The 27795-nt window shown below is 44.7% G+C and overlaps 1 protein-coding gene across 1 annotated transcript; it reads right to left on the bottom strand.

Annotated features, from left to right (window-relative positions):
* Nucleotides 1-880: 880 nt before the first annotated feature.
* AHCY (adenosylhomocysteinase) lies at nt 881-25909 on the bottom strand. The gene is made up of 10 exons (XM_013189264.3): nt 25752-25909; nt 23826-24016; nt 20896-20971; nt 18124-18276; nt 12530-12642; nt 11414-11621; nt 10504-10591; nt 9546-9663; nt 4904-5098; nt 881-1878 (listed from the first exon to the last, which is right to left on the bottom strand). Exons 1-10 carry the CDS (start codon nt 25777-25779, stop codon nt 1747-1749), a joined length of 1302 nt encoding a protein of 433 aa, XP_013044718.1. The 5' UTR covers nt 25780-25909; the 3' UTR covers nt 881-1746.
* Between the last annotated feature and the right edge of the window lie 1886 nt (nt 25910-27795).

Below are 27795 nucleotides of genomic sequence, written 5' to 3'. Positions count from 1 at the left end.
AGGGAAACAAAAGAGACAATATCCAGTCCTTGTTTTCCTATTTCATTTGACTATAAATATATAATCTTTATTCCGTCACATACAGATATGTATGACAGAAGGTGACCATCTCCTGTCATCTACACTTGCATGTACACTGCAGCTGTGTGTGTGTGTGTTGGGGTGGAACTCTATATACGTAGATTTAAAGGATTACTGATACTGATTATGGTTTCATTTATCATGTCTTTGTGACATCCACATTCAGCTAAAAACAGTGCTCTTTAGAGGTTGACAGATTCTTTGCAAAATGGAAAGCAGTAAAACAGATGCATACCAAGCAACACCTCGGTTATTCATCCCCTTTGTTCACCTCTTGCAACAGTTCATACCTACCATTTGTTTTAATCACTGACATCATACCTGACGCTTGAACATGAATCCCAGAGCACTTCAGCTATTTATTTATTTAATATCCTACCAGATCTCTTAAAAAGATTTTTAAATCTTCAAACCTGTTTCTGGATATAAAACCATGAAATATCCTACCAAATATTTCACAGTTTTATATCCAGAAACAGGTGGTCTGCTGTATAACATTAACTGAAGCAGACAGTGGCAAGAGAGAACTTTCATGACATACGGAGAGGAAACTGTGTGAGTAGAGGTGTCGTGTGATTGCATACCCCCTCATTCCAACCCATTCCCCCCCTTCATTCAGCTCTTCAAATACACTTAAATTCAGGAATGTCTCTTATCTCAAGTATATGATGCAGGTTAGCCACAATATTGGCTATTGCCTGTGAAACCACAAATGGATAAATAAAATGTTTTCATTGGCTTAAAACACACAGAACTAAATAAATCCATGGCAAAACCCAAAGCATCTTGACAAAACAAGTCAGGCCACAGTCACATTTTTAATAAAAGCACTTTGATTCAGTGACAAAAGATACAGCAGACATAAATCAGAAAATCAAGTTTTGGGTAGAAGTGTGCTCCTGGTGTTTTCGTATGATCAAACAAGATCCCTAAACCTAACCATCCCCTCAGTGGTTTCTCAGCCATTCACGACACACTAGAAGGCTGCTAAAGTAAGTCACCCTTGCTTCACCCCTTCCAAAGTTGCTATGGAAGCAGGATAGAAGGGTCTTAGATCTGACCAAAATCAACGGAATAGATTAAGTCAGAAAATAACTCCTGTTCTAATTTGAGTAGATGATTATGTTGATACTATAGGAGGGAGACCAAGCAACCTACAGAAATAGTCCTCCCTACCTCCCCCAGTTTCACAAATGTACATTTCAGCTATGGCACCTTTGTGGAGAGAAGCCTGACACAGCTAGCCTCATAACAGGATTTATCTAGTTTGAACAGGACGTGGCAGAAAGCATCTCTGTAGAAACTGTTCCCCATCTTATTGATTAGTCTATTCAAATAGGCAGCTGGCCCCGTGTTTGAAAGGAGTAGGCATTTTCATCTAGCATTCTCTTTTGTCCTGCTCCTCTTATTGGGGCATTAGAAGCCAATAAAAGGAGCATAGGATCCTTTTCACTGTGACATTAGCAAAGTAACCAATTTTAATTCCAAGAGTCATAATGATCCTCTTTCACTAAGAAAACAAGCCCTGAAGCTCCCTGGGTAGGGGGATGAGTTCTGCAGCACTGAGAGGAGGATGGTGAAGGGCTTGTTCTTAGAATCCCAGCACACACCAGAGCTTTGGAAGGTTGTATCCCTGCACTTTGGTCTTTGGGTACTGCCACCTGCTCAGTATCTGTAGTGGTCTGGCTTGAATGGCCCATCCTTTGACAAGCCTAGGTATTTGGCCTGCTTCTCACTCAACTTTGTCAGCTTCACGCACAGTTTATCCAGATGAGCAGCAGCCACAGCTTCATCCAGCTGGAAAAAAAAGCATCAAGAAAAGAACGTTAGCTTCAATTCAGGAAGTCATGGCCAACAATGAGGAATGAATGCCTGAAACCAATAGCAGTCCCAAGGAAGATTTAACAGACTGACATAGATGAACAGTCACTGAGCTCTTTCCCTGCCAACATTCAACTGCTTGAGTGCAGAGGCATCTAATCTTGAGCACAGAACCAATTTCAGATGTAAAAGCTCCAAGCTTTATTTGACTCCCTCAAAAGCATAAGTGAGACAGACAACTATGTATTAAAGCCCATTTCAATCCCTCTTACACATTCGTATCCACCACCAGGTAAAGAACTGAGGTAAAACTATTCAAAGATAAGAATGTCCAGTTCGGTAGAATGGAAAAGCCCCAGTCATGTTTCCACTATAAATACATCTGTACATTCTAGACTATCATCTTAATATTTTAGAAATATTCTAATACTGGCAAAAGAGAATGCATTTCCTTTCTAGATATACCATCTTTGGGGTATGTGTGTTAAGAATATTCATTCAAGAATCATTAATTCAGCAATAATACTATTATCTATTGTCATGGTCTTCATGAACGATAAAGCCAAATTGGGCAAGTATATCATATTTTATACCCAACTTTGAGCTTTTCTTTATGCCAGAGGTGTCAGACAAACATGCAATTGAAATACATGAGCAGAAAGTTGGAAGATAGTGAAGTACCACAAGGGAAGAGTCAGAATACAAACAGTAACATAGAAAGCTTGCTACTATGTTAAATGGGAAGGCAGATCCATAAAGGATATTCAAAGAGACAGAACAGCATTAAGGAGGGATGAATCAGTGCTGCTAAGTTACATATGATAGAAGGACAAGTCTTAATATCATTCTTAACTCCTGCAATGTACAAGTAATCATTGCTAAAGAAACACAAACACAAGATAAATCTAAATTCCAGCAGCAAAGACTGATAATATTACCTCCATGCTAATCAAATGGATGTGAAAGGTCAAAATACATTTTGTCAATAAAATCAACTATCAAGGGACAGATCTTTAGCTTGTGTGAACAAGCACATCCTAAACAAGAGTGTGCTAACAAACCACTACTGTAAAGTAATCCCACTGCAATAATCAGGTAATATGACAAAAAGCTACATTCGAACAGAGTAATTCAGTGCAGCTCAACTTGTTCCTAGTAACATGGAGCTGTTAAAACCTACTGAGAACCAGCGTAGCCAAAGATGTACAGGACAAACAAAAACAATAAATGAAATTTTTAAAGAATGTGGAAGTTAACCATGAAAGTTACAGAACGCTACGTAAGAGTCAGGTTTTCTTTCTTTCTTGATATTCCTAACTGGAAGGACTGTATTTAGAATGGGAAACAAGTATTTAAGCTTTGTAGACCCTGCCAGTTAAAAAAACAGGAGGGTTAAAAATCAGATACATATCTGGTTGAACTGGAATGACATAATGAGATCTGACAGGTGCACTGCCAGCACTGTTATGACAGATTACACCTGCTTGAAAAAGGAGCTGTTACTGAGTTGCTGACATTCCCCAGATCAGGTTCTCAGACTGCAGCAGAGAGAAGCTGTTTCACAGCTGCTTCAGCTTGTGGACTTCAAGATTTAGAGAAAGATAGGTTGATATTCTTACCTACTGCACACTTAAAATCAGGAAGCTGAGCATAAAAGAGGGCAGGTTTGGCACCAAGAATATGGATGCAACAGCTAGCCTAGATTTCCAGGAAAATACATTGCAGAAATACATGCATGTTCCTAATAGCTAATCATCAAAGCAATAGTCTGCAGTCAAAGAAAACACAACATTATTTGGCAGTTCTTAGATTTACATTTTGATCTCAAAGTTACTGCACAGAAAAAGGAAAGATACTAGCCAAAAAAATTATCGAAGAAAACTCTTCTACCCATCTTTTATTGGTTCTGACAAGAAGACAGCCTTACTCATTCAAGTTATCTGTGGAGCACAGTTGGCAAAGATGATCATTTTGTCATAGTACATGAACCTGAACACATCATTGCCATATGCTGCACAAACACGCAACTCTATTTGTAAGCAACTGATCTGGGTGTTACTTCTTTTCAGTTCAAGTACGATTACTAAAAACTGTTATTCACGAAGAATACGAAGGCACATTTTATTAGCAACATTGCACTCTTTTTGAGGGAATTGTCAACAAAACTTTTCCTCTGAAGATGATTATGTGTGTGAGAGCTTGCTGACCAACTCATATTTCTGGTATACTTTGATCATTAAAAGACATTTTTGGAAGCTTAAGAACCTAAGCAAACACTTCATAAATAAGCCCAAAGACACACTTTATACTTCCCAGATGAAAAGTGTTTTCACATTTAGTCTCACACCTAGCTGCATTTCAAACGCAGTGGGATTTATCTGTAGTATCTTTTCAATGACCATCTCAAATTCTCAGGCTTGTTTTGGAAAATTAAAACCAGATTAGTCTTACAAAGGAATTTGCAAGTTATGACATGACCCAGATTTCTCCAAGAACAAAGAACCCACAGATAAGTTTAGAGGGAAACGCAGGGGAATTTGTGTCATGAATATTTTGTGAAACTATTATGATCAGATTGTGATAAGCTCTGCTCAGGTGCAAATAGGACCCAGGCTTGCTCTCAACCACAGTAAAAGAGACTTCTAATTTCACTCCAGCTTTAACCCTGCCCCACTAGACTTTGCTGTTGGATAGGAATGTGACAGCTTGCTGTGAATGCTGACACTCAGCAGAAGGAACATGTTAGCTGGAAAGAGCTTCCTGACTATCCTGAAGCAGCACAAGGCTTTGTCTGTTCTTCACAACCTCCTAGGCACAAAAAGCAGCCCACTTCAGACTCAACAAGCTCAGTGTGACCAAAGTCAAGCACTTAATAAGAGACAGAAGCTCTTTGTAACAACATTCAGTAGGAAAACGAACTCAAGCACAAACAAAAATCTCTATTATCACATCTGAAGTTGGCTTCCTTATGAGCTTGCATCTTTCTGCTATTCTACCTCACCTTCTTTGGCAGAAAATGGACTCCAACAGAGTATTTGTCACTATTCGTCCACAGCTCAATCTGTGCCAGCACTTGGTTGGTGAAGGAGTTGCTCATAACAAAGCTAGGGTGACCCATGGCACAGCCCAAGTTGACCAGTCTGCCTTCTGCTAGCAGTATAATGTGACGGCCATTCCTCAATGTATAGCGATCTACCTGGGTGGGAAAAAGCAAAAGCATTTGTTAGAGGCAAAGGCACAGACAGCATTTTAACCCATGCAAAACTTGGTGGGCTACCTTCCCACATCAACAATTTAGCAACAGGCTTGGAATGTGGACTTTTATTAAAATTGAGACACCCCTCACAATTCCCAGCCAGCATTCAACAAAGCCTGTAACTACCCTGGGCTTCACACAACATGAATCTTGGCATCCGTTTCATGCCTAACCAGTTATCCCATTTCTTCTGATTCTTTCACACGCATATCATCTCAGGTATCTGTGGTAGGGAACACGCTGCCAGCAGTAACATGTAATTCATGTACACAATTATACAACAGTATGGAGAGCCCTGAGAGTGTACACCTCTGCATCCAACAGTTCGGAGGATTTGCATCTAACACCAGGGTAAAAGCCAGTTTGCTCAACCTGCTGAAATTACTCCCCAGTAAATCTTCCCACTTCAGTAAGGCAATCGATTGACAATTGAGACATGCACAGTTTGTCTCCTAGGTACAGGCTGCTGTAGGTATCTACAAACTCTTTGGCACCAGATTCTAGGAGAGACTGCTCCTTGAAGTCTCTTGTGGCTTGACAGCTCATCTCCTGTGATGAGGCCAGGCCCATCTGAGAGCAAGACAGGTCCAAAGACATGATGCAAGAGGATCTTCCCACTTATCAAGAGAGCAAGTCACATTGAACCTGTAGCTGTGAAGAGCTCGTGTAATAAATGGCTATCCTAGATTTCTAGTACAACCTCCCCACTTTGCTCTCAGAGAAAAACACAGACCTTTGTTCAGGCTGATTTCCAGGCTGTGCTGGGGACAACCTAAAACCAGATTACTGGTTTTAGCATGTACATAGACAGTGACTATCGCAAACAGAAGCCCTAAACAAAATTCTTAATTTCTCCTGCCCAAAAGCAATACAGCAAGGTAGAGTTAGTAAGTTTTTCTTTTTTTGACTGAGCAGTTGTATTTTTTACGGATGTTGATTCTCCAGTGTGGACCGCAAGAGGCAGCATTCAGTTCACCCATAAAAAATACAACATGTACCACCAGAAGACCGTGGGAAGGAATAATGAAACAAAGCAGCAAAAGCAGCATGCTAAAAAAACACGAGAACTACAGCATTGCTGACAGTAAATGCTGTTTACAGATTAAATGGCTACAATTAAGTTTTGAGGTTTGAATCTGATGGTTTGCGTGTCAAGATGTTGCACCCAGATATTGACCCAACATACACCTGTACAGCTGCTGGCTTGTATGTGCTATCACATACCTTCGGCAATCTGCTGACGTGACTGATTCAATGCACAGGGTAATGCAGAAAAATGCAAATTAAAGTTTTTGTACAGAAGTCAGTACTGTGAAGACAAGTCTCACCCATGGGCAGATACACCAGCTCACTTATAAGGTCAAGAAGCTGCTAGAGAAGTACAACTCAGGTTATCCAAGTGCTAAGTTCACCTCCATAGTTAAACGCATCCTCCTTTCCCCTATCTGCATTTAGCTTACACTGGACTTTCCGGCTGCTTTGCACTTCCCTCCAGACCATAATATATACATAAATGACTTATTTTCAAAGCAAAAGCTCATCATTCCTTGAGCTTTCCTTCCCCTCAAGAGCAACGTTTGTGCTACATATCAGCGTAATACCACAACGCAGGTGAGGGGTACTGCACCCAGTGCAAGCACATTCAGAACAACCTGCCAGCTTTTTAGGAATAAGTCTATTTCCTCCTCAGTTGTACTTTGAAGGCAACAGATGAGTCTTAGAATGGCACATTAAGACATTTTCCTATCCCAAGTGTTAAAGGTTTCTTATGCCAGCTCACAACTTGTAAATGGGGACCACACGTTACTGAAAACTACAAGGTTGGATGCTTCCATAATCACCCTTTACCTCCAGCTGATGTCTAGCAACCATGTACTCAGCTCTAGTATTAATTCTCAAGACCAAGAGACAGATGTCTTCATAGGAGGGTTTTGATCATGGATGGAGATTTTTGGTCTTGTACTATATTCCCCTCGTTGCTACAGGATATAGAAAAAAGTTGCTAGGTCTTATTAAAAATTCACGTATGCAGAGGGTTGGTATTATAAACACATACAGGTCCCCTCACCTAATGTGGAAAAAAATGCAATTCTAGGGATAAGCACACCTTTAACACAGGACTGACCTCGGCTTGAAGCTCTGAAGACGACTAGGGACAAGATGACCAAAGCGCCCCTTTGATGAATTTGAACAAAACTGAGAAGCCAGCAACGGCCTAACTGGCAGACCAATAATTTCCTTCCCAGTCTCCAGCGCAGAAGCGATTCTATCGATTTCTTACAGTGACTCAGCACTGTTGCTCTGAAAAAGGTCCTAACGCATGCAGATGAATACCCACATAGGTGGTGAGAGAATGAAGTTGCCACCTTCCTGAGAGTTTGTTTCTAAACCCGTAAGTACAGCCTGTCTCCAGCAGTAAGCAGTAGATGGGTAAGGAAGAACACAACTAACTTCAGATAATAACTTTAGCTACATTTAAATGTAGATGTTCATGTCCCTACAGCATCCCAGGCAGTGGCTTCTGTGTGAGCAGGTGCCTCCTTTGGGTCATTCCGAAACTCCTGCTTGCAACAGCGATGGTTTACAGAACAGAGAGATTCAGGGTAGGAGGTAAATCTTCAGCATTAAACCATATGGACTACCTTGACCATAACTCCAGCCTTTTAAAAATAAAACATGTCTTTAACCAGATGCCTTTAATGTTTTTCATTCCTTGAACTACACTGCATCTCATTGCTCAGTGCACCCAATACATTTGTAACAGGACTAGCTCCTTCTACATGGAATACATAAAGGAAATGAACTACTGCTTCCTCCAACACTGACACTCAGATTTTCGCGTGGATTCTAAGAGCCACACTGAATGGGCCTGTGCGGGTAGTTTGTACATTATCACATTAACATCCATTTCAGCCTTTCACAATGCTTACGAATAGCTCCAGTTTTAAAACCTTTTAAAACCTGAGCTACCTGAAAGCAAGCAGCCTGCTACAAGCTCCTTTAGGACAAAACCTAGAGTGAAGTCAGCTCTACATCAAGGCCATGGGCAAGAACAGACCTGAATATAGTGAGAACTTGAGAGTATAACTTTATATCTAGTTCAGCCCATGTTTAGTATCCCAACAGCAAATATGATACTGAAAGACTTGCAGCTGCTTATTAAGAGTTTGATGTGGGTGCCCAATAAGCCACAGGGAAGTTATGAAAATTGGAAAAGCAGATTGAGATCTAAGACATACGCTTGGATGTGGTTAAAAAAGTTAAAAACCTGTCCCAGAATCCTGCTATCAGCAGGAATTTCTTCTTCAAAAGGTATGCCAAGTTGGACAGAACCTGGTTTGCCTTGCGATGTTCTCCCTCAACATTGTTGCTACAAAATAATTTTGATATAATTTAGTTTTGTTTCTCTATTCCAGGACACAACTGAAAAGCTGAATTTTTTTTTAGATGCCTACTTCCCTGTGTGTCTACTACCACGATTTGAAGTAAATACATACTGAGAATGAAAGCTGAGCAAGGATAAAATATCCTGTCTTTTCCACCCACGCTCAGACTTATGGTCTCCACAGGTTTCTAAAACAAAGCCACTGAGTCTGGAAGAGAAGTCTGAATTTGGCAGAGCTCCACATAGGCTTTCCTGAGGCTTCAATTTCCAAACAAAAAAATGCTTTGAAAAGCAAGAGGTGTGATTTTTTCAAACCTTGACAGAATCCCCAAAAGACATTCCCTTGAGATTTATTCTAATATCAGCACCCTGGCATCAGGGCTTAGACTGTTCTGGTGCAGGGCAGCTACATCAATAAACAGCTTCCTTTGAGGAAATTCAGATCAGCCACTAGGCAATTCATAAGCTCTGTTCCTAATAAATTCTATACATTCTCTTAATGGTCTGTTCTCTATTCATCACCTAGCTTGTTTTTTAAAACTGAGTTATGGCTTTGTTTTCAGCTGGTGGCTATCAAAAAAGCACATTTCTATACCTCCCTCAATATCCCACACATCAAGGCTGACCTCCAGTAAGGAACAAACTTGATGCAATTGCCTACATGACCAACATTAAGGCATAGGCTCCTGTTTGTCCAGGTAGTAGGAACATGTGAACAAAGATGCATCCATACCAGGCGCCTCTTGTCAGAGACCGTGCTTTACTCCAAGGCAATGGCTGGAACCGGTTGCTTTAACACCAATGCAAAAATATTACGTGCAACTTGTCCCAAGTTATACAGGCAAGAGCAGATTAGAATTCACATTCTGATCAGCCCAGAACAACACTGCTTCCAAAAATAAAAGCTAGAAATGCAAAGAGAAGCAACTGAAAGGAAGTGTCCCCCTTCCTGGAAGCAGACGCTGACTTGCAATAGGGTATCTTCTGCAAGGTCTGTCTCACCTGAGGTTTAACATTCACCACCTCTACTGCATTTTCATTCAGCCACTTTGCATCAACTTCCACATCAAAATGACCAATATTACACACTATGGCATCATCCTTCATCTGCTCGAAGTGTCTGCAAAAAAAAAAAAAAGGTGTTCCATAAAGTTAAAAAAAAATGTTTCTCCAAAATCAGAAGATGCTCTGGTCCATAGCTTTACTCAAGAAGCAAAGAGTCCCTGGATCACTGTAGTTGATTCTCACAAACATGAGATACATGGGTCTCATAATCTTTTAGACGTGAAATCTGCTGGAAAAAAAAACTTCAAGCCCCTAAAAAAGGACCCTTCCCTAGAATGTAAGAGGTTATTGGAAAGAAAGTAAAAGTTTTTTTTTTAATTGGTCAGTACTAAAATACCTGTAGTTATTCTGTTCTTTCCTACACAGAATAAATCTTTCTCCATGACTTTAAAGTTACCAGCAGTTTCACATCTCTGGAGACTAATGGCTTTAACTCCTCCCATTTAATCTGACCTTGCACTACAACACATAGATACCTAATGGCAAAGACAGGAATGGGTTTGTGAAGACTGGAGGGACTGTAAATTGAGATCTGAGAAGTGATAAAAACCAGCAGGGTATTTTACTGAGAACAGATTAGTTTCAAGTCTGTTGTGCACACTAACAGATGGAATCACTTTCAATCTTTACCTACCTCCCCTTTTGTTCACATTTATCTAACAGAAAACTCAGACCTGCCCTTTCATTTTCCAAAGTCTGTCTTTCCATCTATGCCTTTTGTTTCTCCAGCATTAGGTGCTGTAAGACAACAAGTGCAACTTGTCAACATCCAACAGAACTGAAAGACTGAAGTCCCAACCTCTCATTAAATTAATATTAACACCATATTGCTGGCAAGTTATGACTGTCTAACTGCACCAGGATGTTTTCACTAAAGCAAGTGGCTAGATCATACCTGCCCTGAACAATGTCAGTGCATCCAGTGGTGGTAACAAAGATATTTCCTTCTTTACAGGCCTCCTCCATAGTAGTAACTTCATAACCTGAAAAAAGAAGAAAGATTATCCCCCTGCCCAACCACCAGATGTTGTTCAAAAATGGGCTACAATATTATGAGCAGAAAAGTATAAAGAACTACGAATAAAAGAAGTCTGTGCCTGGCCTACAGAGGGTGCAGGATAGTGGGTGTACTTCTCTTACTAAATACCAAGGTAGCACAAAAATCTCTCTCTCAGTATTTCCAGTATGTAGATCTATACATTCAGCATCCTGTGTCCATCGGTGTAGTGTCTGCCACAGCTCTCAGACTGGATTCAGGGGCTCATGTTTGCCAAGGAAATGCACCCACATACCTGCTGGTTCTAACCCGTTATGAATGGAAATGGGATAAACTGGTACTAAGAACAGCTACATTAAGCACCCACAGAATAGCTAGAGCACAGCCTCATGTTGGAAAGGCAGAAAGCATAGCACTGGTCCACAAAAACATCTAATGAGGGTAAGATCTGGTGTTTTAGTGTGGAAATACTCTAGCAAAGTCTTAACCCACAGTGGAGGTAGTTGCCCAAGTTGAAGATAATCAAGTTATTCAAAACCAGACAGAGCATTATGAAATCAAGGGCTTACCCCATAATGGTCATTTTATCTTGGACTACAAATACATCTTCAAGGCCTATACTAAGGAACTCCTTCGTAAGTTACAAAGGAAAAGTTCCTCATGTCCTTAAATTAAAGAGGGAGTCACATCTACATCTACAATATAGACAGGGCTGAAATCTACTGAAACTTCCTTGACCAGGTATCATTTATTGCTCTACATTAACACAGACAGAACCAGTAGTAATTTCTACATCTTCAGTTCTCACCTTCCATGGCTGCCTGCAGCGCATTGATGGGATCAATCTCAGTGATGATGACTCTTGCTCCGAAGCTCCGCAAGGCCTGAGCGCAGCCTTTGCCCACATCACCATAACCTGCCACCACTGCTACTTTTCCAGCAATCATAACATCTGTAGCACGTTTGATACCGTCAATGAGGGACTCACGGCAACCATAAAGGTTATCAAACTTGCTCTGAGGAAGAAATGGGAGCAGTTTCAGAACAGAAGAACTGTCTGGAACTGAATAGAGCATGCTAACTCAAAAGAGATTTATTGACTAGATTTAAAGACATCTGGACACAAACCTCATGCACACCTGAAAATCCCACTATAATTCATGTGCATCCGAAAGCATCAGCACCCTCTAAATACCATTCCTACATAACCCTCAATGGACCAGCATTTATCTTAGAAAGCAGAAATACAGCTAAGCAAGGGATATATACCTCCTGCTCCATCCTTAGGAACTGTTGCTTGCAGAAATACGTCAGACAAACCAACCTTTACCAGTCACAAGCTCATCCAGGTCATTCACTTTCTTTTCCAGCTGTTACCTGCCATCTACCTGTGGACTTTAAGTCGGTGTTGACAAGTTCCTTGACACAGAATCTAACTGTAGCCCAACAGAGGCATAAATTCCAGGGTTGTTTTCATATTATTGAAATACAAAAAAAAGAATGCATGTCCTCGCAAACAAACAAGCCCTGGATGTTCTAAAAACGGAATATTTACAATGGAATGTCACATTTGAGTGTGGTGAGGCACAGGTACAGGTTGCCCAGAGAAGCTGTGGATGCCCCATCCCTGGAGGTGTTCAAGGCCAGGCTGGCTGGGACTTTGAGCAACCTGGTCTGGCAGAAAGTGTCCCTGCCTATGACAGGGGGGTTGGAATTAGATGGTCTTTAAGGTTCCTTCCAATCGAATGGATTCTGTGATTAGAGGCAACACAGGCTCTATATGCTAGAAAAGGATATATGCTGAAAATCTGCTCAGTACCACATCAAGCAGATGTTAAGTCAGCAAGAGAAAGAATACTTGTAGGGGAATTCCCAGCACCAAACCGGCCATTACAACATAGCAGAAGTGTTCTAACTGCACTACCTTGGTGACAGAGTCGTTAACGTTGATAGCTGGAACCTTCAGGGTCCCATTGGCCTTCATCTTGTACAAGTTGTGAACTCCAGTGGTTGTCTCTTCTGAAATACCTCTAATTCCTATGGGAAGAGTAAAATGATTCATCTTAGTTGGAGTTAATACCACTGCAAACCAATACATTCAAGTGACAGAAGCAATTTTCACAGGCCTAGGTTATAAAATCCTTTGCAGGAAGCAGGGAAGAGATCAGAACCCTCATTTGGATCCTCCAATAGCAGTATGAAGCTTCAAACAAGTTTCTTCCCCACAGGACTGTTAAAACAGCAAGACAAAATATTTTTTTGAAAAATAGAAGAGATCGATTCTAGATCAGAGAGTCAGGAAAGACACAGTTCTATTTTCCCCACAACCTGAGCAAAGAATTCTTCTGCAAAGAGCAAGATGTTCGCTTCAGTGATGTTTCTAAAGCCTAGCCCAGTCTTGCAAGATGGCTTGAAAGGAGGTGATACGTAGATAACCGCATTTAAATCTAAAGCACTTGGAACAAGAGAAATTCAATTTCTCAGTTCACCATTCCTAGTCCTCCTGTTGGTAATCAACCCCAGCTCTGATTAAACACCCCAGATCTAGACACTAGCTACATGAAAATTCAGTTTCATAGGTATTACTACCACAGTCAAAAAAGCACTGTTTCAAATATATCCTTGTTTGAAAATAGTCCAGGAGGTGGAGGCCAGAGACAAAGGACTGTCTAGAAACACAAACATCATAGAACAAGATCTTGATATGACAGGAGCTGTCATTCAGTCAGTTTGCTCCAAATTACCATATTATCCAAATGCCAAAGCTGTAAGTGTGCTCCCTGCTTTAAGGGCCCTGACTCTTCAGACCTTTTGTCAGCCTTGAGTTTTGTCCTGAACTGGCATTACCGCATATGGTACTAATTCCAGATATTTCTCCTCCCTGCTGTATCAATAATATCTCATTGCATGTAAATTCTCTGTATGCTTCATTGGGCAAGCCCCCGATTACTTACAAAGTCTATCCACACAAAAAGCTACTCAATTTGTGACAATCAGAACAAATCTGAAACAAACCTATGCAGCCTAGCAGAATATCAGTAGTAGAGAATATGGTGGCTATGTTCTTTAAGGTCTGGAAGCATACTATAAGTTAATTATTCTGTAATTGTATGAAATTAGGGGAAAATTAGGTATTAGGTGAAAATAGAGGAACTGTTAAATCAGGCTGAAACCACCAACATGAGCCATATCCCTTGAAAGAGATCCAGGTGGACACCTGGAAGGGTGAGTGCGAACCACCAACAATCCCAAGCAAAATCCAGAAGTGTTTATGCAGCCTGTTAATTTTGGGGATCAAAGCATCCAGGCCTGGCCAAGCACGGCAGCACACACGAGGGGCCTGCAGGCTCCAGGGAGGTTTCTCATGGCTGCAAGAATGACCACGGCCTTATGTGCTCTGCAAGGGCACGCACCCAGTGCGGAGGGCAGGAACCGCTGCCTTTGGCTCCAGCTTAAGCACATGTTTCAGGGCTCTGCATGCTCAAGGCACAGCCCCCCCACAGGCTATGTGAATGTGCTCCTGTGGAACAGGATGTAGGTGCTCGGCAACAACCCTCTGGTTTCATCTGCCTAGGTGAAACGAGAGCCCATGGAGAGGCTGGTCTCCCCTCTGGCCATCAGCCCAAGGCCACCTGTGCCAATGGGGCTGCCAGGGAAGAAGGGAGAACCCCAAATTAGTACCAGAGCTGAGTTAAGTGAGAAACACAAAATCCCTTGAAGTCATCTCCAAAGTTTCACAGCCTCGCCCTCGGGAAGCGTGGCTCGCTGTGTGCCCCAGCCCAGGCCATTGCCACCTCAGGCAGCACCCAGGGAAGCTGGGCCCCGCCGGCCCTGACCACCCTCCGCAGACCAACGCCGCCCCCTAGCGCCCCCCCGCCGAGCCAGGCCCTGGGGATGCTGTCCCCCATTGTCACTCCTGTGGCAAATCGTTAGTGGAAAATGTTTATTGATTTATCTTCCAACATCTTTACTCCCTTAGACGGAGCACACAGATGCTGATTTCTGTTCAAAATCATCCTCAAAACCTGCTGCGACATGACCTAAGCCCAGATGAGCCATGCAAACCAAGAACCCCAGCAACTTTGGTTCAGATCTGTGTGTGATTCACAAAGCTGTTTTCAAACTGGGATTTTTACAGAGCAACATGTCTTGATAGAGTCCAAAAGACAGCCTCCAGGCCTCCCTGTCACTTCCCAGCCACCAGTTATTAATAATGGTGCTGTCACAAAGAGAAATGGGAGACCAGCACCTCTAGAAGGACCTATAGCTCCATTAGGTCAGTTGTCCCCACTGGTCTACCATCACAGACCTCAGACAGCCATCGATTACCACATTTCACTCTGTTATCTGCAGAGAGAATAAGTTCAGGTTTTAGCACAATGAGGGCAGGGAGGGGACAGGACAGTCTGAAGAATGTTGTCTGGTGCACAGTGACATACAGCATCTATAGCAAGTCTCTCTAAAGCAGCATTTTCCCCGAATAACAATTTCCTAGTGCAACTGACTAGATCAAGGATAATCTCTCCCTTCTGAAGGAAATCTTTGGGAGTTGATGGCAGAAACCTCGAGTTCAAATCTGCCCTTTCTTCTGGCCTATTTCCTAAAGACAAGCTTAGCAGACTGCCTTTAAAACTGTGCAAAGTGAACCTCATGTTAAGCATCTCAGCAGCTTCCCTTCCCTGAAGGCCACCTGCCTGCTGTCCCCAGGAGACACATACAGCTGGTCTAAGCTGCCCTCAGACTGTGCCAAATGAAACACTTAGTTTTAATGCCTGAGTGACTTCAGAACAGAGATGGGTCTACAGCGAGGAAAAAGTTGAAGTAAAATAAAGAAGCCTTGCTGAACATTCAGGCCTGCTTTGTTCTCCCGTATTTCCTACCTGATCTATGAGCTCTAACAGATCACAAGTCATCCCATCTTCTCAGTCTTTTCTGAACAGCAGCCTTTTGCAGAGATGCCAAAGATGACCTCTGCTCAAGTTCAGATGACCTTCTTCTTTGGTTCTGAAGTTTTCCCCCCTCCTACCTTTACCTATCTTGGTTTTAAGAGCATTTATCTTAGTGGAAAAAGAAAGTAGTACAACAGCCATTCTGCCCTATAATTGCAGCTGTGAATAGGGGCAAGGAAATGCTCTGCAAGCTTTCCCACGCAGCTGTTCAACACAGCTGCTAGCTGAAGTAGACTTGAATGAATCACATAGCCCTATTTTCAACTGCTCATTGCACACCAGGACTGAACTAACTCCTGTATAAATTAGACATGGCTGAAGCATGGAAGACAGACAGTTCCCTCTAAAATTAAGTCAGGAAACTTGTCCAGCCTTCAAATAGCAAATGATGCACTCGGCTCATCATTGCTGTGCACACAGCTCAGCTCCACAAGCTGTTCTGCTCAATTCTCAGCTTTCCCCATGTCTCCAGGGGAGAACATGGGCTGCAACATATCTGCGCTCACAATCCAGCCCTGCCAACTACTGTGCATGCTCTAATGTGACTGTCATCCTACCTCCATCCCCAATGAGGCCGTTGAAATGTGACATCAATCCATTTTCAATGACCTTCAAAAATCACCACAAGCCTTTAGCATTTATTAGCCTCTGTTATCCTCAAGGCATGAAAAAAAATAGATGCTGCACAGCTTTTTTTAAGCAATTTTTGCAACAAAGGGCTAAGCACAGATCTTAAATGCAACCAAGGCTCTCTACTCAGTGGGTCCCATTCTCAAAGTTTTGCTGCTTCTGAGGAGCATTGGACTGGGTGGTAAAACACACCATGTTCTGTTGCCTTCCACAGAGATGAGTCTTAACTTACTGAACTGCTGCAAGGAGGCTTCTCAGCTACAATCAGTGCAGACAGTATATGCATTTTAGCGAGGGAAACACTGACAGGTATGACATTCTGTCTAGACCCTTTAAAAACCCAGCTGAAGAGCCACTCTGGAGATGGGAAGCAACCCCAGACAGTAGGGATGTTTTATGAATGGCAGACCACAGATGGTTGCCGAGAGAGGAGACAGCTGCTGCCCTGCTGCAACATATCACACTGGTCCCTTGCACAACAGGAACACAAGACAAGTGAGAGCACAAAGGAGCAGATATCAGAAAGGCTGGTGGTGTGAAAGGAGCTCAGTGTAAACACCCTTAGGAAGAGAGAGACAAATTGAGGCGTTTGTTGCAGGTATGTGGCAGGGGAACAACCCTGCTAAACAGAATCAGAGTATGAAAATGCATTTTGGGCCTGTCACAATGCCAGAGAGACGTGACTAGTTGTGGTATTCTTTGGCATTAAACAGCAGAGAAGCAAATTGTCATGAATTTTAGGCAGAGGCAACCTAAAAAGCAAAAGAGACCTTTGTGGAACAGAAGGGATCCCAGGATGGCTGAGCAAACACCAGTGAAAATCTTGCATTAGTTCAAAAAACACCAAGATGTTCACTGCTGAAGAATTACTAACATGAGGTTCAGGGTCAAGGAGAAAGCTAGGCCTGTCTCACAGATGCAGTTTCCTCTCTTCCTTGTACCCCTACCTACACATGGGCACAGATGGCAAGTAGACCCAGCCTCCTTCCTTCACACAGCCCTGTGTCATGACTTCTGACTTTTCCCTGTTCAGGCAGCACAAGGCTCAATAAAGTTGATCCAGCAAACTTTACAGCAACCCCACCTCCAAGGACCAAGAATGAACAGCAGCAAACCCAAAGGTGTCAGTTTAGTTTCTGCTTCATATGCCCATCCAATTATCTCCACACATCCTAGGTCAAACACATCCTTTGGCAATAATAGGCCTCTGTGGTTTGCAGCGGCACATATGATGGACACTGGCAGAGCAAAGAAGCTGTCATACTTGCCCAGCACAGATGAGCCTGCTACTAAAAGTCACGTCAAATTCCCTTCAGATAAGTCATTTTACAATAACACATGCTAGCCACACTACACTGATGTTTTCAGTTTTACTATCTTATACCAAAGGTAACAAATCAACAGGAGTCCCAAACCTGACTCTGCCATCATCTTTGCTGACATAAATTGGATGAGTTAATGCCTTGTAGTTTATACACTGTAGAAAACTGCTCCCTTTCCAGGAAAAAACTACATGTTGTCACAAGTTCATCTAGAGATGCACTAAGAGGATAGGGAACAGAAGAACATTAATGACAAAAAATATGTATTAATTGCTAGCTGACATTAAGCAATTCTAAAAACACAGCCCATTTCCAGGAAGCTTTTGACCAGTCAGCAGCAGCACTGGTCACTCAGGTAATGGATACAGTGAATGATGGCCAGAAGGATAGGTTAATGTAGTATAAATACTACAAAGCAGAGATGGAAACAACAGTTCCTGCAGGTAAGAGATTCTGGTTTTTGACTGTACGCAATTTTCATGGACACATCCATAGCCTCCTGGCACATGCATTTGCATCATCCCTCCACCCCTTTTACACAGGCAGGGAATTCCCACAGAAAAAACACCTAAATGGCCTCCCAAATAGAACAGTGCCTGACAAAAACTGCAAGTTACCTTTCAAGAGCTGTGGGTATTTAGCATGAACGAGGTTGGTAAGATCTCCACCGTCATCCAAAATCATGTTGAGGGGCTGCCCATCCTTGAAATAAAGAGTCTGTTCAATGCACCACAAATACTCCTCATCGGTCTCCCCTTTCCAAGCAAAAACTACAAAGGAACAAACACACAATTAGATAGTTTCTTACTCAGTGTGTAATAAAGCAGGTAAATAAAGATTTCATCAGCAGCACTCAGTAGCAGAGCCAACAGACATTATTATCCGTGCCTGCAGGCCAGAAGAGACATTTGCATTGGGAAAAAAAACTCAGAATGGAGAAGTAAAATCGCTTTGCTTTCTGTTCCAGGCCACAAACTTTATCAAAACTGAGACTGCACTGTTCTCCTCATTCTTCTGCATTAAGAGGGAAAAAACAAAGCAAACTAAAGCAGACTCATACCCACAATGCCCCCACTTTCTCCCTTAATTCACTATGTTACCAGGAATTCAAAATAGCCAGTGGATATATTGATGCCAGCTCCTGCACTTTGGCCACAACAACCCCATGTAGTGCTACAGCCTTGGGGCAGAGTGGCTCAAAAGCCGTTCAGAGGAAAAGGATTTGGGGGTGCTGATTGATGCTCACATGAGCCAGCAGTGTGCGCAGGTGGCCAAGAAGGCCAACAGCACCCTGGCTTGTGTCAGGAATAGTGCAGCAACAGGAGCAGGGAGGTGATCGTCCCCCTGTGCTCTGCTCTGGTGAGGCAGCACCTTGAGTGCTGTGTTCAGTTTTGGGCCCCTCAGTACAAGAAGGACATCGAGGCCCTGGAACGTGTCCAGAGAAGGGCTACGAAGCTGGTGAAGGGCCTGGGACACAAGTCCTGTGAGGAGCGGCTGAGGGAGCTGGGGTTGTTTGGTCAGGGGAGACCTCATTGCTCTCTGCAACTGCCTGAAAGGGAGGTGTGGGGAGCTGGGGGTCGGCCTCTTCTCACAGGTAACTAGTGATAGGACTAGAGGGAATGGCCTCAAGTTGTACCAGGGGAGGCTCAGGTTGGAAATGAGGAGGCATTTCTTCTCAGAAAGAGCAGTCAGGCATTGGGACGGGTTGCCCAGGGAGGTGGCAGAGTCACTGTCCCTAGGGGTGTTCAAGGGAAGGTTGGACGTGGTGCTTAGGGACATGGCTTAGTGGGTGACATTGGTAGCAGGGCGATGGTTGGATCAGATGACCTTGAAGGTCTTTTCCAACCTTAATAATTCTATGATACAAATAAAAACACAGTTACAGCATCCTATAGCACAGCAGAAAAGAGGCACCAGACTTTAGCATGAACAAAGCACCAGAACGAAGACCACAAACTCTCCAGCAAATCTGAGTTTAAATTCTAGTCTCTAGCACAGTGCTAAAATCCAAGCTGCTGTGATTCCGTCGTTCTTATAAAGGTGTATTTCTAGATCAGTACATCTACCACCATGTTTCAACAACTAACACATTATAACTAGCAGTACCTTTGCCTTTCAGGCATTTGTACCTGCTTCATGTTATACTCAAGCCTCAGTGATAACAAGCTACTCAAACTTGTTAGGCATATGATTTATATACCCCAACATTGGACAGCTGCTAAATTGCCATGTTTTCCACTGTTTATACTGAAAACTTCAGCTCTGAGCCACAAGGAGCCAATCCTACAACTGACCCTTCTGCAGAAATGTGCATTAGTATCTCTCATTGTATACAAAGGTTCGGCATTCCTCCAAGGTCTCATAAATTCAGTATGTGAAGTGTAATATTAACAAAAAAGAGCAAGTTCCACCAAGCAAGAATACCAAGGGCATAGGTCAAAAGCTTAAACAAACACTCCACCTATAAAACTGCTCTTCAGCTGAAGTTTTGAGTGTTGAAAGCAGTGAGGGAGGCAATATCTTAACATCATATCTGGAAAGTCGTCACTCATCCTTTGACATCACACACCAGCAACAAGCAGGAGCTGATGCCTGCAGCTAGTAATGCCACAGAAGCTGATGAAAGAATTGCTTTCTTCTGTTGCATGAAAATGGACCACAGCTGAGGAAAGACTTGTCGCAACAGCTAATTATAACAGTAATGAAGGACACCTCCCAAAGCAGAGAACCAGGCTGCCAGAAAACAGATTTAGCCTCTGCCAACACCCAGGCTCAGACCATGTACTCCCAGCAGCCATGAGGACTGGATGTCCTTCAGCATGTTAACTACATGGCAAACAGCTTAATGCATTTATACTGATCTGCAAGGAATTGCTAACAACTGGAAGATGACAGTAATAAAACAGCATTTTGGTAGAACGCTGCAGGGATATTAGGCTGCAGTACAACTGGCCCAGCTTTAGCCTTAAAATATCTTGAATATTGACCTTGCTACTGTAATAGGGCACATGGCAGTAAATATCCCTTCCCCAACCCCTGTTAGAACCAAGCTTGCTGGAAACCACCAAACACCTGTCTATCACACCTACACACCAGTGTCTATTGTCCAGCCCATTTAATCATCTTACTGACCAGGCTTAAAGCTGGTTAACAGACAGCCTAGCTCTTTTGCAGTCTGCCACCACATCAGCCATTGTCAGCAGTGCTAGACTGTCTGATGCAATTCAGCTAGAATCAAATGTCCCATTCTGTAACAATCACTGGCTTTGATAGGCTGTTTCTATCCTGAAGCTTATTCAGAGGAGCTTGATTTGTACACAGTTTGATTTAGCTAGAACAGACTGTATACCCCAATTCATCAGAGCCAAATTAGGACATAGAAAACTTACCAGGGATACCAGCTTTTGCAATAGCAGCTGCAGCATGGTCCTGAGTAGAGAAAATGTTGCAGCTTGACCATTGTACCTGGAAAACAACTCAAGTTTTATTTGCTGAACAAAGTTCTGCGATATCAGGAACTCTATATCCAGACACAGAAGAGAACAAAAGCAGAAAAGCATATTAGTACAAATTCCTGCCTAAGTAGCTCTGCAAAAGTTAAGATGAAAACTAAGTATTTGACTAGGACAGGGAGAATAATGATATTTGGGTGGATAACATAATGGAGCTTTAGCTGTGCCGCATATTCAGACATCTACTTACTTACAAGCACTTGTGCCAGACAGCCAAAGCACACATTTAGCTATAGATCTTCAGGAAGTGCACAGTATGGTGGGTTTAGAAAGTCTGGGTCAATTAAGTTCAAATTTTCAGAACAGCCTCATAGCAAGTGTCCAGCAAGGGATAGCCACACAGCAGCACACCTGCTGGCACTCAGGAAAGTCAGAAACACTACAGTCCATCAGCAGGCATTCTCTGAGATTATGCTCACCCAACTCCCACTCTGTGCCACAGTCATGGAAGCTTTCCCAGTGAGCTAAGCATTTTCCACAGATTTCTTAAGCTCAGGCACCTAGAAGAGCAACAGCATGTTGCTGAGTTACACTGAAAAGAACCTGCACACCTACTGCAGCTCCCCAGTGGTGGCTCCCAGGTCCCCAGTGTGACCTGACAGACACACATTGGAGCTCTTGCTCTGCTCCCTACTGGGCTGACCAGCAGGTAGGTATCTGCATGCTTATTTACAGCAGACTTTAAGGAGAGAGGAAAAATCAGGTACGATCCTTCAACCTGATTTCAGGTATTCATCCCATTGCATCAAGAATCGACACTTCAAACTAAGGGTTGCAGTAGCATACCCTGTTTTCTTCCATCTGAGCCTATAAAACCAACACTTAAGTGTTGGCAACAACACTATCCATCTAGGGAAAACTGATCCAGGAAAAGCACAGAAAAGCTGAATTCAAAGTTAAGCACTATACCTCCTCACCTGTGTTTTTCTTATCTCCCTCCATATCAGCATAGATGACATCAGAAGGTGTCGTGAAATTCAAAGCATACTGAATACCTATATACCATTTACACTTGAAGCACTTGATACAAGCCACTTTTCAAACTCTGCATCCTCAGATCGGTAATGCCAGTTTGTGGTAATGGCATAGACCCAAGAATTACTGGAGTACTTGATGGGCTCAGAGCCTAATATTTACATCGCACTGGTTATGAAGAGCATGTATTGCTATTACATAATATTAAAACTTATGTACACTGAAGGCACAAAGTATTTACTCTTTGTGAGCCTAACCACAAAAACTGACACCAAGATCACTACATTGCAGCTACATCCTCACTGTGTAGCATATAGTTTCACTGTAGTTTCTCTCTTCCCTCCCAAGCACTGAAACTCCAGTAGAACAGATAAACCAGGGCTGAAACCAAATTCAAGGTGAAGCCTAAACTTACGTGCAGGCATCAAGACAAGAAAGGAGCTCACAATCAACACAATCAAGCACCAAGCTAATATAACAGCACACATCTTAGAGGCACAACCCTAATTTACACTTAGAGGAACCAAATCTTTGTAGGTACCTCTCTGAATGACTTGGATGAATGCCATATGACACTGATTTTGAGCCGCACTCAGACTAAAGCGGTTTAGCAATTTTAAGCAAGCACACTGCTGCTGCCTAGGCCAGCCATACTGGGATACAGCAACAAACAGGAGCAGCAAGGAGCTTCATAAAGTTCAGCTGCTACCACTTGCTTTTAAATCCTGAAAAGGGATGAAAGTTTCATAGTTTCATAGGAGTTGAAATAAACTGTAACCAGGACTGTAACTCAAAGCTCTCCTTCAGGGCTGCACTATTTGCAACAACTCTGACCAGACAGAAGACAACCTCCACACACAACAGCACATGCAGTCCTGGCACTCCATCTAGATCTATCCCACTGACTTTGAGGAAATGCCTTAGCTGTTAGAGAGAACTTCCCCTTCTACCAGTGCTTTTTGGTCAGCATGACAACGCTTGTTTCCTGTAACCATTTCCAGGCATGTACTCCCAGGAAGGGATCCCATACAGGGCATCTCTGGGCAGCCAGGGTGCAGGCAGCTAAAATTCAGGAAGAAGGAATTTCAGATCACATCCTGTGCTTTACATAATTCATCATCAAGCTCCAGCCAGTTCCCTGATCAGCTCACAAGCTATCTGGATTGTGCCAATCTTGGACTCCATTCTGCAAGACAGGCACAGGGCATGATGCGGCAAAGGGCTTATAGGTATCTGAGTCTTTAATACAGACCAGGGTAACTGGTTCACAGTCACCCAGTGAATTTCAAGTCAGTAGAGTCTCCACCCTCCATCACTGAACCATGCTGCCTCTCTGGTGTTTTCTGCACAGCTCAAGGGCTGTCAGGAGCTCTCAGACAGCTTCATTAGTTTTTGCTGACTTTGAGGGCACAGGGTAGTTCATAACACAGGCTAATCTGCGCAGGAGGCAGTCACTGGAGATTCAGCATTACCAGCATACCAGCAACAGCACTGCATGCCTCAACACAACACAACCACATGGGAGCAGCTTTTGGCACCACTCCTCAGGGTGCTGTGCACACCACTGAGGGAGCAGCTGAAGCCAGTGACCCAGCCCAAAACAGACACTTGTGAAGATGCCGCCTGTCCAGAGGGAAGATACACATCACAACCCAGGGGTTTTTGCTTAAGGAAAGAAGAGATAATCCACCCTTCTTTAGACTGCAGCACAGTCTCTTCCCAAAAAGGACAGAAATTTGCAAGGACCCCTACAGTAAATATATAAATTGAAGCAGTGCCCCAGGCAGAGTGTTACCTAAGAGCATACTGATGGAGAAACTCAGACACTTTACCTCAGCTCCCAGCTTTAGAAGGGTCTCTATGAGAACTGCCGTCTGCACGGTCATATGAAGGCAACCGGCGATACGTGCACCTTTCAGCGGCTTTGATGCAGCATACATCTCCCGCATCTTCATCAGCCCTGGCATCTCATTCTCTGCAATCTCAATGGCCTTGCGACCCCAGTCTGCAAGGCTGATGTCAGCTGCAAGAGAAGAACAGGTGTCAGAGCTGAAATAGCTGAGGCCTTGGTATCCCTTCACACACTTATGGGTAGGAAACAGCTGCAACAGCTGAACTGAACACCAAGCAACAGCGTGGAGATAGAGCTGAGGGAAAAACAGGCCCTATCCCAGTTACTCCCTGCTTTTGCACTATGGTACACAGGCTTTCAAACAAGTTTAGATCAAACAGTCCTAAAATAGCAAAGCTCCTGTACAGGCACGTTAACCAACTGTGACCTATTGCTCAGGAGTCCTGCGGCCCATTCATTCATTACACTCCGTCTTCAAGCACCCATTCCTGCAGATACTGTCTAAGGGTCTGTCACTTTCCAGAGATTTACTTTCACAGTATTAAGACGTGCACATGTGTAAGGGCTGCCTGTACAGTAACAGCTTCTGCACGTAAGAACAGACACAGAGTACTGTGCTCCCTGCCAAAGGCTCGAGGGGCTGAGCCCCACCCAGCTCCCCCCATTAAGGACGAAGCTGCAGGGCTCCCACCTTGGCTCCACAGAGATAATTATTGAAGCATCATTAGTCACAGGTCTGTACAAAAGGTTTCCAACAGTCTAGCTCGGGGTTGAAAATACTGCACCTGCATACAGGTATACAGTATACACAGTATACAGACTCCAGCCTCACCTACAAGATCAAGGGCCAAATGGCTAACACCCAGGTGCTCTACCCCTCAGCATCATTCAGTGCCAAAAGGCCCTGACACTTTTTTTTTTTTTTAAATCTCTTCCAGAGATTTCAGGAGCTTACTGTTTCATTACAAACATGGTCAGCTATATTTCATTCAGCTACCTAGTGAAAATGGGCCCTGGAGAGCACTCAGGAACACCAAGCCAGAGTGCCCAGGTTCATACTGACAAGCTAATTGCATTTTATCCCAGAATGAAGCCCAGGGCCCACTGAAGCTCCAGGGCCTGGCCATTACAGCAACCAGGTCTGAAAAAGCCTAGGAAATGGATGGGCATTGAAATGATGATGACAGGGGTGGGCAGGGACTTTCTTTAATCTCACCCATCTTAAAAGCTCAGCAGTCTTACCAGGGGCTGCTAAAAGAATCTCCTGGAGTATTTCAGGTTTGTAGCTCTCACATTCTTTCCTCCAAGGCAAATTGTTTTTATGAACTAGAACCTTATGGGCTAGTGTTTCTGGTCTTAATCTTCAAAGACCACAAAACTCTTTAGAAAAATGAGTGGGTTTTTTTTTTGTTTGCGTTGGTTATCGTTGTTGCCATTTACATGAAGGTTCAAGATTACAAACCTACCCACTAAAATCGTTGAGGGGTGAGTAAGATAGGCCCCAGATTTAAGGGCACTTTCCCTTCGCAGTGCCCGGCGCAGGGCTCCCGGAGGGGAGGCAAAGCTGGCGCAGGGCTGCGGGGGCCCCGGGGCAGGCGGGCAGCACGAGCACAGGCGGAAACCGCACTCGTGCTTCCCCGCACCGAGCCCCGGCGGTTCGGGAAGCCCGCTCAGCCCGCCCGAGGGCTCCCCAGCTCCTCCTCGCTGCCGTTTGGCCGCGCAGCCCCTTCCCGCAGCTCCCAGGGGCTTCCCAGGCTCCGATTCCGCCGGGCGCTCCCCGCCCGCGCCCCCCGGCAGCTGCCATCTTCCCCCGGCGGCCGCATCCAGCCGCAGCCCCCGGCCGGCGGAGCCCCGGCGCGGCCGCCTCCCGGAGCGTGGCGGCGCCGAGCCCGCGGGGCGCACTCACCCACTTTGTAGGGCAGCTTGTCCGACATGCTGCCGGGCACCGCGGCCGCCGGAAGAGGAGGCGGCGCCGGCCGCGGGCCCGCTTTAAGCAGAGGCGGCGCCGCCGTGTGTGTGCGCGGGGCGGGGCCGCACCGGCTCGCGTGAGCCGGGGAAGCGGCCCCGGGGGGGCTCTGCGGGCCCCCGGGGCAGTGGCGACCCCCCAGATCCGATGCCCGCCGGTAGTTGGAGCGGCCCGGCCCGGCCACCAGCCATCGCCAGGACCGGCCTTGGAGCGCCGCCGGCCCGGAGCAGGCCCCAGGCCCCAAAGCAGAGCTGGCCGCGGAGCCGCTGTGGGCGCAGAGCGGGCTGTGCTCCCCGGCCGGCTGGCCTGGGGCGTTCCCCACACAGTCACCTCCCTGGCCCTGCTGGCTGCACTATTCCTGATACAAGCCAGGATGTTGCTGGCCCTCCTGGCCACCTGGGCACACTGCTGGCTCATGTTGAGGCGAGCATCAATCAGCACCCCCAGATCCTTTTCCTCTGAACGGCTTTCGAGCCACTCTGCCCCAAGCCTGTAGTGCTGCATGGGGTTGTTGTGCCCCAAGTGCAAGACCTGACACTGAGCCATGTTGAACCTCATCCCATTGGCCTCTGCCCACCCTGTCCGGGTCCCTCTGCAGGGCCTTCCTACCTTCTGGCAGATCAACACTTCCCCCAACTTGGTGTCATCTGCAGTCGTAGTGAGGGTGCACTCAATTCCCTCATCCAAGTCATCAATAAAGATATTAAAGAGGATGGGCTCCAACACCAACCCCTGGGGAACACCACTGGTGACCAGCTGGATGTCACTCTGTTCACCACCACACTCGGGGCCTGGCCATCAAGCGAGTTTTTAACCCAGCACAGAGTGTACCTGTCCAAGCCATGGGCTGCCAGCTTCTCCAGGAGAATACTATGGAAGAGTGTGTCAAAGGCCTTGCTGAAGTCTAGGCAGACTACGTCAACAGCCTTTCCCTCATCCACCAGGCGGGTCACCTGGTCATGGAAAGAGATGAGGTTGGTCAGGCAGGATTTGCCTTTCATGAACCCATGCTGACTGGGCCTGATTCCCTGGTGGTTCTACATACATTGCATGACTGCACTGAAGATGACCTGTTCCATCACCCTTTCTGGTACCGAGGTCAGGCTGACAGGCCTGTAGTTCCCTGGGTCCTCCTTATGACCCTTCTTATAGACAGGCGTCACGTTAGCAAGCCTCCACCATGACCACTAATAGATGATGGAGAGCGGCCCAGCAATCACGTCCTTCAGCAAACTCCCTCAGCACCCTTGGGTGGATCCTATCTGGCCTCATGGACTTGTGACAGTCCAGGTGGAGCAGCAGGTCTCAACTGTTTCCACCTGAACTGTGCGGAGGTTCTTCTGCTCCCCGTCCCAGACTTGCAGGTCGGGAGGCTGAGTACCCCGAGGATAAGTGGTCTGGCTGGTAAAGACAGATGCAAAGAAGGCATTAAGAACCTCAGCCTTTTGCTTATCCTTAGTGGTGATGTTCCCCACTGTGTCCAGTAAATCACAGAGATTCTCTTTGGCCCTCCTCTTGCCATTAATATATTTATAAAAACATTTTTTGTTATCCTGCAGGGCGCTGTGCTGATCAAGTGGCGCGCAGCACAGCCCATGAGCCGCGCTATCTGCCTGACCCTTGGACTTGGCTGTGGCCTGATCTTTTTTCCAGCTTCCAAACAGTTTGCCAAGTGCCGGGGCGGGGGGGCTCAGCGCAGGCAGGCCTGCCGGCTCCTGCCCCTGGCCACAGCCAATGCCTGCTGCACGGACAGGAGGCAGAGCCCTGCCTCAGCCTTGTCTGCAGGTCAAGCGTACACTTTGTTCTTACTCCTGTTGTAACGTGAAAGGTTTTTCATAAGCCTCAGTCATGAACTGGGGCAAACTATGCAACCAGTTTGTTATACATCTTTTATCTATGAAATATTTAAAGGTGAGGATTTCCTCACACTTACCCACAAATTCTTGTTGAATTATTTTGCAAAGTTTGGAAGTACTGTCCAAGT

Source organism: Anser cygnoides, chromosome 16 (assembly GCF_040182565.1).
Source record: "Anser cygnoides isolate HZ-2024a breed goose chromosome 16, Taihu_goose_T2T_genome, whole genome shotgun sequence".
NCBI classification, from domain to species: Eukaryota; Metazoa; Chordata; class Aves; order Anseriformes; family Anatidae; genus Anser; species Anser cygnoides.
The sequence above is the reverse complement of the archived record's forward strand: the minus strand, read 5'-3'. Positions and strand labels throughout refer to the sequence as shown.